At 38.6% G+C, this 13845-nt stretch overlaps 2 protein-coding genes across 6 annotated transcripts in view; one reads left to right on the top strand and one right to left on the bottom strand.

The window, feature by feature from the left end:
• The window catches only part of LOC127990179 (uncharacterized), a 163891-nt gene that overhangs the window by 107931 nt on the left and 42115 nt on the right, over nt 1-13845 (top strand). The window lies entirely within an intron of this gene.
• LOC127990013 (UDP-glucuronosyltransferase 2A1-like) overlaps nt 1-13845 on the bottom strand; it is a 49559-nt gene that overhangs the window by 12563 nt on the left and 23151 nt on the right. For 3 of the 5 annotated variants that reach the window (XM_052591466.1, XM_052591470.1, XM_052591468.1), the window contains 5 exons: nt 4649-4797; nt 3445-3576; nt 2570-2657; nt 2272-2491; nt 1352-1922 (listed from right to left, as the gene is read on the bottom strand). In XM_052591466.1, the coding sequence (XP_052447426.1) occupies nt 1625-1922; nt 2272-2491; nt 2570-2657; nt 3445-3576; nt 4649-4797 (887 nt within the window). In that variant the 3' untranslated portion in view covers nt 1352-1624. Of the gene's footprint in view, nt 1-1316; nt 1923-2267; nt 2492-2569; nt 2658-3444; nt 3577-4648; nt 4798-7507; nt 8253-13845 lie in introns of those variants that run through there. The other 2 variants (XM_052591467.1, XM_052591469.1) reach the window with 2 other exon arrangements.

Below are 13845 nucleotides of genomic sequence, written 5' to 3'. Positions count from 1 at the left end.
CTTGTAAACAGATTTCATTGTCATATTTTTTAGGTCTACGTACAGAAAGTTTTTTGTTTTGGAGTTGTTCTTATTCACCCAGTTTTTAGTTAGACTACTGCTGGTTTGTTAGAGATCATGTCCAGCTTTCAACTTTGTTTGGAATATACATATATACATACATACATAATAAATATACTTACAACAGTCAATCCATAAGGAATATTATTTGATTTTTTTGTTTTTTTGTTGGCAAAGTTTAGTTAAATGCAAGTAAGTTGATTATAAAGCATTATTTTAACCTTTGAAGTCAGAAGCTAAACAATACTTATATTAAATAACAGAAGCTAAACCTATTTATAATCTGATAAACAAGAAAGCTGTTAAGTGCAAGCATTTCCATGTTTTTATTTAGTAGGCCTATATGCATGTGGAACAAGTATGAAGGTAAAATAGTAGCAAAACCAGAGCTTGGTGATTTGAATGTGAGAACTCGCCATATTAATATTGGTATTTGTAAGTTGAAATTTAAACTCAGCTCTGATGTGTAAAGCTGAATCTTCTGATTTACACACACAGACACTTATCGAACACCGTGTTTTTAATTCAAATTCGAAGTTGCAGATTAATAGTTACAAATGTGTAAAATGATAGGCAAAATGACAGACACAAATGTGTACAACATATTTACTTTTGCACTTTACTTCAGTTTCACTCTACAACGACAGGTCGGCTTGTACAGTCTCTCAGAACTGGCAGGACAGCTTCAAAATCTAAGGCTTTGACATATTCCTGTAGCAAAACACACTTATACATGCAGGTGTGAGAGTGCAGATCTGGGGTGCAAATTAAGCCAATTTTATTGGTCGCTGACCAAAATTCAGTTTCACGGTATGACTAATTTTATTTCACAGTAACTATATATTTCATGATATAGTTATGTATATATGTAGCCTAGTTATTCGACAAAATCGACAAAGCAAACTCAAAATACATTAGAAATGAAAACCTTGTTTGATTTTTATTTACTTTGGCAAATTATTTTAATAAAAACACACTCAACTTTTAGATCAACTGCCCCCAACTGACTGATATTAAATGCAACTTGTTAAATTTAAATAAGGTGTGTCTGAATATAAATTTTTAAATCTCATGTTATTCCTTATAAACAGCTATCTGAAGCAAAACTGCTCTCAAATGCAGCATATTTTGTGAGAAAAACTGACATGAATTAGAACAAAAGTACTACTTTTAGGATCAGAATCAATCAATTAGTATTGAACAGTTATTGGATTTCATTCAGCAAATAATGCAGAATGTTTTATGTCACTCTTAACTATGGGCTTTTACTACACACATGTATTGCACTCACATGTCACCCTTTTTACACAGAACACAGAGAATGGATGGATGTCACCTTTCATTTTTGTCATAGTTTAATAGTAGTAAAAACATGACGGCAGAAAGAAAAGAGTTTCCTGCACTATTTTTAACCTGAGGCACTTTTAATTTATCTTACATGAACATTCACATGTATTTCAAGTTTGGAATGTAGACTAAATGCACACTGGCCATCATACACACGTGACAACACACATACCACAGTCAACTGATGGCAATGCTTCTATGGAAACCTACTTTGCATTCACTCTTTTTTACTCTTTTGTGCTTTGGCATCAGGACGAGTCTTTCTGAAACATTTACGGAAAAGGCAACGGCATGTTTTAATGAAGAGGAATGTGATCAGTGCAACGATTGAGAGTAAGAAGGCCACTACATCCAGGCAGTGGTACTGATACCAGCTCAGATCATGAGCCTGAACTCGTAGATGTTTAGCTCCTTTATGCCGCATCACAAATTCGATCCAGTAAACTGCCCGGTCCAGAGGCTTCATCGGCTGATCATGGTGGATTCTGGACAGTCTCATGATGCTCTCCTTGTACCTTATTAGAGAAGAAAAAGATGCGCTGCTTAACACAAGACAAGCTCTAGAAAAGCATAAACGTTTCTAAATATAGAATGAGACAAGCCATGCTTGTGCATTTGTATGTACTATTCTGTATGTATTATTTTCTTTGAGCTGAAATTATAATTGTAGTGTAAATTTTTGTTCAAAATCCAATGTAAATGTAGAAATTACAAACATTTTACAACCTGTCCCTATCCTTTTAAGTAAAACAAACAAACAAACAAACAAAAGCGTTATTTCTAAACTAAGGAAACTAACTGGAAATGGCCTTTAGTAATACATTATTTCAAAGGTAATTTCAAATTTATAAAGGACTAACTCACGATGGATTATTTATGACAGTCTTGAGAGCATCCACCAGGTCTTTGGACTGCATTGAGTTGATATCAAGAAAAACAGCAGCTCCTTTGGTTTTCATGTGCATTAGATTATCGGGCTGGTCAGCAAACAGTGGCAAGCCCACCATTGGGACACCATGATAAATAGCCTCATACAGTCCATTTGTCCCACCGTGGGTTATGAAGGCCTTTGTTTTTGGATGACCTATCAGATAAAATGAAGTCTGAATCTATCTGACATCAATTAATGTATAATAAGCGCACATGACAACACTTTCCTTACCAAGCAAATCATTCTGTGGGATCCAGTCATAGAGTTTTGTATTGGGGGCGAGAGTTTCTGGTGTTTTCCCATTATAACGCCAAACAACCTGTGCAAATACACATATACATATAGATTTAGGGCACTGAGCATAATAACACTTAAGCAGCAAGTTTATTGAAAACTCTGGTTATGTAAAAAAAAGTGTATTTATTTACATATAATTTTTTTAAACCCTTTTAAATGTTCACCTATAGATATGGGATTATTAAGAGAGTACATCATTGCTTTGAATGATGAGAAGATTAATTGAGGCTTCAATTCACATATAAACACATACATAGAGCGAATCAATAATGATAAACAGAGAAGCTCAAATGTGCTTGCTTAATGCGCAAGAACCAGCAAGGTTTGCTCTCACTGCTGTTGCCCATATTTAAAGAGTACTGTATGTGCATTGATCGATTTTTATATGTGAATAAATACCTAAATTAAATCTATTCATTATGTAAAGCAATTGTGTCTCTTCAGAAGACTTGGATTAAATTGCTTGATTCATATGGATTACTGTTATGATGTTAAGACTTCTTTGATTGGATTTTGAATGGAGGGACAGAAATCTCACATTTCATTAAACATCTTCATTTGTGTTTCGAAGATGAACAAAAGTGTTATGGACTTGAAACAACATGATGATGAGTAATTGATGAGAGAATTTTTTGGTTGAACTTTCCATAATTGACAGTGAGAACTTTATTGTCTCGTTAAAGACATTAAATACACAGTCTTGTACCTTTTGGTTTTTGGCACAGAAATCCCTACAGACAAAATTACTGGAAAAAATATTTCTAGAACCAAGGCAGCTATTCTATTACTATAAAAAGGAAATTACACACCTTTTGTGGGATTTGACCAAGAGCAGAAGCAATAGTGTTTGCTCTTTCCAAAGTCAGGTTGCCGATCATGGAACCCAGTGAGAAGACAACGATGCCATGATCTCCTGAGCTCTGAACAAACTCCTCCAGGTCCTAAGAGACAAACAAATCAGCACATCCAGTCACACAAAAAAAGAAAGCATTACAATAACAAAATTTAGCAATGAAAATTTCAGTTCAATTATTGCCCTGACATGTTTATTCCCTATATCCATCTTTTCTAATGGTTTAAAACTGAACTAATTGTTCCATCAGAAATGCCATTTCAAAGTTTGCCACATACAGTTTACATAATGGGACTGACACTGTAAATCCACAGCATCTTTTAAAGTCAACAGATTGTGGAATTGCAAATTTAAGAATCTTTTTAAGATCTGCTGATTCTACATTTTGACATAACATCACATGAAAAACTAAGGGGATACTGGTAGAAACTGTGGCTCAGTGGTAGAGCATTGTGTTAGCAGCGCAAAAGGATGTGGGTTTGATTCCCAGGGAACACATATACTGTTTAAAAAAATGTATAGTTTGAATGCACTGTAAGTCACTTTGGATAAAAGTGTCTGGTAAATGCATAAAGGTGAACTACATTGTATTGGGCAATCAAGATGAACATGATCAACATCAGTTTAAAGATTGAACATAGTTTCTAGTGAGTGGGGTTTACCAGTCTCTTTTCTTTCTGTCAAACTATGTGTGAATATTTACAGTTGCTTAAACTTGTTTTTTAGTCTAGGCATGCTAAGTGCTTACAAGACTTTAGACCAATTGATGTAAATTGGGTCTGTTTGAACTCTCAGTTTGGGGTACATTCTCACCTCTATTTAACCCCTGGGTGTAAGACCAATATGGACAAGGAATGCCCTCTGAATAGCTAAAATACAGTGCATTTCTGCTATAGTCAGACTCGATGACAGCAGTGCCACACAGCATGTTCTCAATAAAGAATCCTGCTGAAGATATAGCAGAATTTCCTTGTCTTTGCTTCTGATTTTCCAATAGGAGCTAAATGAGATCCCGCTCCCTACATCCACGGGCATGAAGTTGTTACTTGATCTATTCAAGCAAGGATTGATGCAATGTTTAAAGCAAAAAAAGGAAAAGGCATCAAGAATATTTCAGAAGAGCAGATATTTCAAAATAGATGGCAAAGCAAAGTCATTACCTTTGACAGAGGCTTGGCTGGTTTGCAGTGTAGTCCTCCAACAAATTTAAAATTCGGCAGTAGTGGACGTGGATACTCGAAATCCCAGTAAGTTCTAATCAACCAGATGTCTGCTTTTCCCATGGTCTCACACATTGTTGTGGGTTTGCCTGTGACATAAAGAAAAGTTATGCTACTTGTTGATTTACCGCCAGTCAACTAATCAGATATTTTGCTTTCTTTTGATTAATTTGCAGCAACCTTCTTGAACCCTCAAGAAAACTGTAAATAAAGGTTTTTTTTTTCAAATCCAATTGACAAAATAGGCTTAGGCTTACATGGCTTAAATCTAAGCAAACACTGCATTTTCATTTTATAGAAAAGAGCAAGTCTGACATTTTAAAACAGCCATCATTGCAAATACTCATGTCTTTTTTAATAGTATATGCCATAATAGTAATGCCAAGTACTAATGTCCTGAATAAATTATTTTTTAACTAATCAGTTGGAGGGATAATTCAATGACTCACTCAAAGACAGCCACTGTCATTAACTACTTGTGTATCTGTGTAACCTACAGAAAGAGTCGCTAAAAGCTCCCTTTACAAATGCTTGTAATGCACAATAACAAATAAATGAAATGATACAAATGATGCAAAAACCATAGAAGCCATTTCCCTTTCAGTCGGTCACTCTCGACGTCATGTTGGTGACTGACGAAATTGGGATATCGCTTCGATAGACCAATTTTCTTTGAGTGTAAACTAAACGAGCCAATGGACATTGGCATGCAATTATTGCATCCAGCTGCCACTGATCACTACGTGAGTATAATAAGACAGCATGCAGACCAGCTTTTCGCTTCAAAGCAAAGCGTTAGTATCGTTCTGCTCAACTGTGTCTGCTGTGAACTATGAGTTCAGCACGCTCTCGGAAGCTCCATGTGTTGGAGGGAAGCGAGATGGCATGTTTTCCCAGTGTTATCCAATCTCACCTAATGAGGTAGTGTTTTGAAAATGGTGAGTGGAACTACTTGTTCTGAGCCCCTGCCAACACCTAATAGGGGTGCAGGCGCCTCGCACAGGGCACTAGAAGGGGCAGCAACCATGGCGCTTTGGTAGGGATCCCAATTATGTCGGTCACCGATGGGGCGTCAAGAGTGACTGACTGAAACTGAATGTCCCGGTTACATATGGTAACCCTTGGTCCCTGAATGAGGGAACGGAGATGGTTGCCATTAGGGCTGCACGATATTGGGAAAAAATTACATTGCGATATTTTATTTTTCTGTGATATATATTGCGATATGAAAACAAATTTTTTTCTTACAAACAAAAACAGGGTGAGCACACTTACATTCTCATTTTAAGTGATTTAAACATAGACTCCATAGTGTCAATTGATTAATATGCGTGAGGGAGAGAGAGCAAGACAGCATTTGTTTTGTTTGAAGACATTTAGCGTGCGGCCTGGGCTCGCGCGCGCTCTTTCTCTCATGCCAGTGACAGGTGCAATATTTGTAAATCAATAATTATTAATTTATTTTTAAATTACATTTATATCTGAATATATGTCAACCTATAGACTTTCAAACATCTAAGTGTCATGAATTAATATGAATCTGTGTACAAAATTACATATAAACATATTTTCCTATTGTATTTTGCCTGAAAACTCTTCCAGCACGCTTGCCTGTCACGTGAAAAATAGGCGTCTATCTATTTCTAGCATGCACGCATTTTCCGCTTGGCCCGAGCCGGGCTTCTCACGCAGGCAGTCTACAAGCTCTAACCTGTTAACATGGGAGCCGAATTAAAAACAGACACGCCACGCAGCTGAGACGCTTGCGCCACGCATCTAGTGTGTCGCCGGCCGCGCGCTCGCGCTCTCTCTCTCGCGCGCGCGCGCTCTCTGGCCCATACAGTTAATGAATAACGGATCAACTATGACAGCCTACATCGCACTTCCTGCGATGTGACTATCGTGGATTCGTACATTCGTACATCGCGATATCGATGCTTAAACGACACATCGTGCAGCCCTAGTTGCCATGGTTGCAGTACCTCCGCTGAGCTGCCGGGTCCCCGGCTCGGCTCCTCAGCGAAAAGCTTGTATGCATTGCACCTGCTGCCTTATTAGACTCACGCTGTGATCAGCGGCAGCTGGATGCAATAATTGTATGCCAAAGTGCATTGGCTTGTTTAGTTTACTCTCGAAGTAGATTAGTCTATCGAAACGATATCCCAATTTCGTCAGTCACCGACGTGACGTCTCCGTTCCCTCCTTCAGGGGTTATCATGCGTAACCAAGACGTTTCCACCACTGAAAAAAAAACAACATAAAACAAGGAACTTCCAACTTTTTATCTCACAATTCTTAAGGCATTTTTCTTTTCTTGCAATTTTATGTCGGAATTCTGAGAAAAGTCAGAACAGCAAGAAGTAAACTTGCAAGTGCGTATTTTTTTTTAAAAGTCCGAATTGTGAGATAAAAAGTCTCAATCACCTTTTTTATTTTTAATTAAGTGGCAGAATGGGCTTTGAAAAAAAAAAATGAGCCACTGGACAGTAACAGCACTCTAAGAACACCGGTAATGCAATCAAATAGATGGACTATTGTAAAATAATAAATATTATTTGTTAAAAATGTTTCTTATGTTTTCACTGTAATACTTACTAAGATATCTTACAGACCGAAATACTTTTAAATTATGAATGTAGCAAGATCATGCTATTAACGCCTATATGTTTGCAAAATACTTTCACACATTCTGTAACTTATATTTATTGAAAATTATTTAAAACATCAACTTCTTATGCCGCAAGTGCAAACAGCATCCGGAATAAAGATTACTGAACAATTAAAACATAAAAGTGTTACCCCATATTTCAGTGTAAATCTGATCAAAGGTGAACTTCATGTTCAGTCGAAATATAGATGTATGTATGATGTAGAGGAGCATGTTTTCAACTCTCTCTGTGAAGCTCATATGATCGGTGAGGTGATCTTGCAAAGCGGCTGCAGGAACGTAGGATGGCGGCGTAGGCATCTGACCACAAAGCCGCTCGAAAGTATACGAAAATGTTGCACGCAGCGACAGGACGTGTGGGATATTCAGCTTCTGTGCCATCAAGTCAGTGCATGGCATCATTGGATCAGAAAACAGCACATCATAATGAGATTCCTGAAGCATGTGAAAAAGATCCTCATTGTGAAACATGCCCTTGCATATGTCAGTAACCAGCAGCATGAAGTTTGACATCACTCGCCAGATGTTGACCACGGTCTCGTATTTACTGGCTGTGTCATTCATCCAGAGGTGAATGAAGTCAATCCACACAGCATTGGCCTCTTCTTTTTTCGTTTTGACTCTAAACACATTGAAATCGAACCGCTCCTTCCGTGTGTGCGGTACAGTAGGTGATGAAGAACTGACCAGAACAGTCACACTGTGGTTACGATCGACCAGCGCGTCAATGATCGCACGCATGTTGTGCCAGTGACTGTACTCGCCTGGCAACACCAAAACCTTGCCAGCTTCTACTCCACACAGCAGTACAAGCACAAATAAAGTCCCAGAAATCATGGTCAAATATATCTGCTTCTGGATAAGTGCAGTGCCATCTGGGGAATGAGGATCCAAGTGTATAGGTTATGTGCACAACAGGATTTGGGCAAAGGTCACATTGCATTATAGAGGGTAGGTGCACTTTGTCCTGAATGCATAAAGCCATTTTCCCAAAAGATAAATACTGTTGACTTAAACTTTCACTTAATTGAAGCTTTCACCTTTCAATTGCTTTATTTTGTATAACTGTATGCTGTAGCTCAAAGGATGTAAAAGAATATGAAAATGTTTAGAACAACACTGTTATAACGGCTATATTTAATAAACCTCCCATTTGCCTTAGAAAATTTTAGTCCAATTCTGAACATTAACTATGGTACTATTAATAGGTCAGATAACAAGTCCAATCAATGAAATACGTTTATATTTATGGTATATATTATGGTCAACAACTTATTGTCGTCCAGATACTCGCTTAAGTCAGCCTTCTAGTTCATCACAAACACTCCCACGGGAAACATGCTTTCAAACAGATTAAAGGATCTGTTCCCCACCGAATTTCACTACAGATTCAGTTTCATGATCCTGAACTCACAATTCACCATATCGACCACTATAAGCAGCTGGATTAGAGGTGACTTTTCAATTTCAATTCAGTCATGGTCAGTCTTCCCTATATGAAGGACTGTGACATCAGAAAGATCAATCATCTTTATCACATCTGGATATACTTCACTCCATTCATCAGACTGTGTTTACATAAGCCATTATTATTTTATTATCACTGGAACATTCTTGTTGTTTGGCTAAACTGTTTTAGTACTGTTGATCAAAGATTTGTGTATTATTAACATACTTGTTGCTCAGGCTTTTGGTTATTGCCAGATCGATCATCACACTACGTCATTGTGTTGTGTGTTTAAAACCTCAGTAAGGTTTGCTTCTGGACAGCTCAGAATCTGAACCCTTCAAAGAAAAGCATACCGCCAAAAGAATGTACAGGACCTCTACAATAATCTTAATCAAAGAGGGATCCTGACTGAAATGTAGTTTAAGTGATGAATGGAGCTCAAGCATAGTTCAGGCAGACACAGCTTGACAGCCAGCATCAGATGATTGTAATCCCTCTGTAACTGTCAAAGGCATGTTTCTAAGAGAAGTGCATTATTTATGTGCATTAGTTATGTTTAAAAATTCTCATAAATTTGAGTTCATTTATTGTTTAAAAGTAGAGAATGTGCTCCCTTAAAATGTTTAATATCATGGGTTCTTTAAGAAAGAGTTGGTAGGTGCGTTCGATCGCAGTCTGACTTGAAGCAGTGCATGCCGGTAAGAAATGTTGTCTGACTTGAGACCAGGGGGCCAGGGTTTCATATTTTATTGAAGCACCCCTGGGCGCCGCCATCGGCTAGCGGACCCCCACCTGCTGTTAGCATTCCATTGACTCCCATTCATTTTTGCGTCACTTTGACAGCGAGTAACTCTACATCTGAGGCATTTAAGGACTCCATTTGGCCATTCATTATTTCTAAAGAACCACAAAATTGTATAAAAGGCTCCATTACCTTGTATCTTACATTATGGCCCCGTAGAAGCAGTTTTTGTATAATATCGGCTAACGATTGCATCATAACCTGCGACTTTCTGTCGCACAGTAGAGAAATTACCGTATGGACAGGAGGAGAAGCTCGCAGGCAATCTTTTACTGTCTATGAGGCTATTGGGGGGACGTGGAGGAGGGCGTTCTCTGCAAGATTCTGTGGTTGATTCAGATTTCTCTTGGCACAGCAATTAGAAGACTTACAATTGTCAGACAGGTTGCTCACGTGACATTTACATCATCAAGCTCAGTTTGAGTTTGCATTTAATTCACTTCATATGTGATACAGTATGCAAACACCACGTGAGTGTCACTAACGGGAGCCGAAAGTGTCCGGCTTGACGTGTTTTCAACTTTTCCCCCGACTGCAAGCGGGTACTCTCGTTGATCACCGTCTACAGTCGTGCTTCAAGTCGAACGCACCCAGTGTCCGGCTTGACGGCTCCGTTTTCAACTCCGCCCCTGACTGCAAGCAGCTACTCTCATTCGGTGCGTTCGACTTGAAGCTCGGCTACAGACGGCGATCAATGAGAGTAGCCGCTTGAAGTCGGGGGCGGAGTTGAAAACGGAGCCATCAAGACAGACACTTTCTGCTCTTGTTAGTGACACTCACTTGGTGTTTGCATAATTTGTCACAAATGAAGTACATTAAGTGCAGCATTTGTGAATTACACAGACGTTTTAGAAACTTTTTCATGAGCAACAGAAACTGTTTTTACATACTGCTTATATTTTGGTTATAAGCAGCGCCATATTTTCAAGAACAAAGTTAAACATAGACATATGCTATTTAAATACTAATACATTAGGGCATATATGCTTTTATCAGTGTTGATAAATGGGACTCAATACAACAGTGTGACTACATTTAAAAGCGTTTACCATTCTAAAAACTCAGATTTGTTGCCATTATTGGAACTGAAAAGGTTAGTCTAACCCAAAACACACGTGATCATTTTCATGTGCTGAATCTGGCCAATCGTGAAACAGCTGTGTCGTCATCAGCACTCCTGCAGCCACTCTGGAGAATCTGCGGCGGCTGAGTCAGACGGCTGCTCTCGAATTGCTCTCGCGGTACTTTGATGCCACACGTGACAGACATGTCTCAAGTCTGACAAAATTTCTACCCGGCATGCACTGCTTCAAGTCAGATAGCTATCGGTTTGCGCAATGCTGCGTCAAATCGAACGCACCTACTGATCACCATCTGTAGCAGGCCACTGGACGTATGCCATAACCGACTTGGGTTGGAGCATAGTTGGCTCTTCACCTAGGATTGCAAAGTCAACTGAAGTTACAGTCCTGTGCCATCGTTTATCTGTTAAAGAACTCCCAATACTGACACCGACCTCTGTCATCAGAGCCCTTGAATCAGACTTTAGAGATAAAAATCCAAAGGGAAAAGAGCATATCACAAGATGATATACAGTTCATGCAACTTATGAATGAGAACATTCACAAGAACTCAGAGGGACACCTTGAGATGCCCCTCCCCTTTAAGACACGCCCACAGTTACCTGAAAATAAGCAGTAGGTTCTGGTGCGATTGAAGCTTCTGAAAGGAAAATTTGAGAAAGACCCAAAATTCAAGGATGACTATGTAAAGTTTATGGAAGGTGTCTTCAAGGATGGTGATGCGGAGAGAGCTGAACACTAACCTAAAGAAGGAAATGTTTGGTATATTCCTCACCAGGGAGTATATATTAGAGTTGTGTTTAATTGCTCTGCCAAATATGATGGCACCGCATTAAATGATTACTTGTTAACTGGGCCTGATCTCACTAACGGGCTAACAGGGGTACTCTGCAGATTTCGCAAATATCCAATAACAATTATCTGTGATGTAGAAAGGATGTTTCACAGGTTCCATGTAAGCCAGGAAGACAGAGATTACTTAAGGTTCCTGTGGTGGAAAAATGGCGATACAAACACAGAGCCAAAGGAGTATCGCATGAAAGTCCATCTTTTTCGGAGCAGCATCCTCTCCTGGCTACGCAAATTATGGACTCAAGTATCTTGGATGTCAAAACAAAAGAGAACATCCAGCTGCATCCAGTTTCATTAAAAGTTATTTTTATGTTGATGATGGGCTCAATAGTGTGGAAAATGTGGACTCAGCTATCAAACTAGTACAAGAAGCCCGAAATGTGTGTTCAAAAGGGAAATTGCGTTTACACAAGTTCATCTCAAATTACAAAAAGGTCATTTGGAGTCTATACCTTTCAGTGAGTGAGCCTGCGATGTTCAAGATGTGGAGCTTGTTTCTGATGAACTCCCAATCCAGATGGTGTTGGGAGTTAAATGGAGTGTAAATAGTGACACCTTTTCCTTTAAAGTAGCCCTGGATGAGAAACCAGCAACGCGGCGAGGAATCCTCTCAACCATCGCATCTGTGTTTGATCCATTAGGCTTCCTGGCTCCCTTTGTGGAAGATTTTTATTGGTGGGATTTTGCTCAATCAAGTATAATCAAGATGAATCTAGTCATATATATACATACGTGTTTTATTCCATTAGAATCATATAGCCTTTGTGTGAAAGGAATGTGCCTAAGTCTGCAAAAAACATCCGGACCACCACTTTTCTTTACCATAGCAAGTCTAAGGAAACATCTGGAAAAACATGCAATGGGTCTCTTCTCTTTACCATAGCGTCTCCCTAGGGAGGGATCAAAATTGCAAGCCTAAGGAAAAGTTTGACTATTTGGAAACGCCCTGTATGGGGTATATAATGAGATGCAACCTAGCATTCGGGAGATCCCTTGCAAGGGGGCTCGACTTTGTTTTGCTTGAAATAAAGTCTTTTCTTCTGAGAGAAAAATCCCTGACTGAGTTTGATTCTTCTGAGAGCCGGCAAAAGACACCACAGATTTGGCACCCCAGATGGGACTGGACAAGAGTGACAGAGTGGACAACCGCTTTTGAGCTGACCAATGATCAACACAACCGGGTGGCCACCATAAAACAAGGTAAGCATTTTTGCTTATAGAATTCGTTTGTGTTGGTTGAGGTCAGTTCTGAGTGGTAAGGACACTTAAAATCTACTCTTCCAAATTTAGAAAAAATAGGATATCCAAATTGAAAAAGGGGTTTTACTCCAGAAGAAATAACTGCATGCACATATTTTGTTTATTAATAGGAAAGCCTTGTAAGGTAACCTAGATTTAAAACAGAAATAGTGTAGGCAAAAAGGACATTGTAAAATCTGTGTTTATTGGATAGCTGTACCAAGTAGGACAGTGATAAACGGATAAGCAGATTAAGGAATCGCGAGAAAAAGTCCCACGGATACCGCTTTGAGAAAGTATAGGTGAAATTCTCAAAGGACAGAAATAGGTGGGCCCTTAAGGAGCTCTAGGAAGAGCTGTGTTTTGTTGTGTGGATGTATCTGTGTGCGGATGAATGAATTTGTGATTGGTGATGAATGTATGAACAAATAAATTCCGTATTGAGTGGGTAAGGGTTGAGCACCGTTCCTGGACCTTCACTTAAGTGTGAACTGGCAGAATTGGACTCAACCAATATCCACTTGAGAGGGATGAATGTATGATGAGCCTTGATAATAAAAGGACAATTAATGACTGATTATCCCTTAGATAAAGGGAAAAAGTATGCAAGCATAAGCACTCTGGCTCAATAAAGAGTGTAGCAAGTGTGAATGGGCTTAGGGAAATAGTATCAATAAAGTTTGAACCGAGATCTATAATAGAGTTTTGCATTTTGGATGTCTGTGTGAAAGGGGAGAACATTTTCTGAGCCCAGTCCAGTGGGAGTGAGAGCAAGGGAGGAAGTTCCCACATTAAAGTTTTAATACATGGGTGGACAAAAAAGGAAAGAAAAGTAAAAATAAAAATAAAGAATTATTGTTAGAAATAGTTATCTACAAAGTGATAATAAAATAGAGTAAATAAAATAGACAGTTAAATAATAATATAAATTTAAGAAGTGTAAACGCATGAGACAATAAAAAACTAAATTCAAAAGGGTATAACACATAAAAAAGAATAGAAAGTAGGGTGAAATGGGTAAAAAATAGTTAAATTCAGTAAAAG

The sequence above is a fragment of the Carassius gibelio genome, chromosome A5 (genome assembly GCF_023724105.1).
Source record: "Carassius gibelio isolate Cgi1373 ecotype wild population from Czech Republic chromosome A5, carGib1.2-hapl.c, whole genome shotgun sequence".
NCBI lineage: Eukaryota > Metazoa > Chordata > Actinopteri > Cypriniformes > Cyprinidae > Carassius > Carassius gibelio.
Note: the sequence above shows the minus strand (reverse complement) of the source record. Positions and strands in the feature narration are given on the sequence as shown.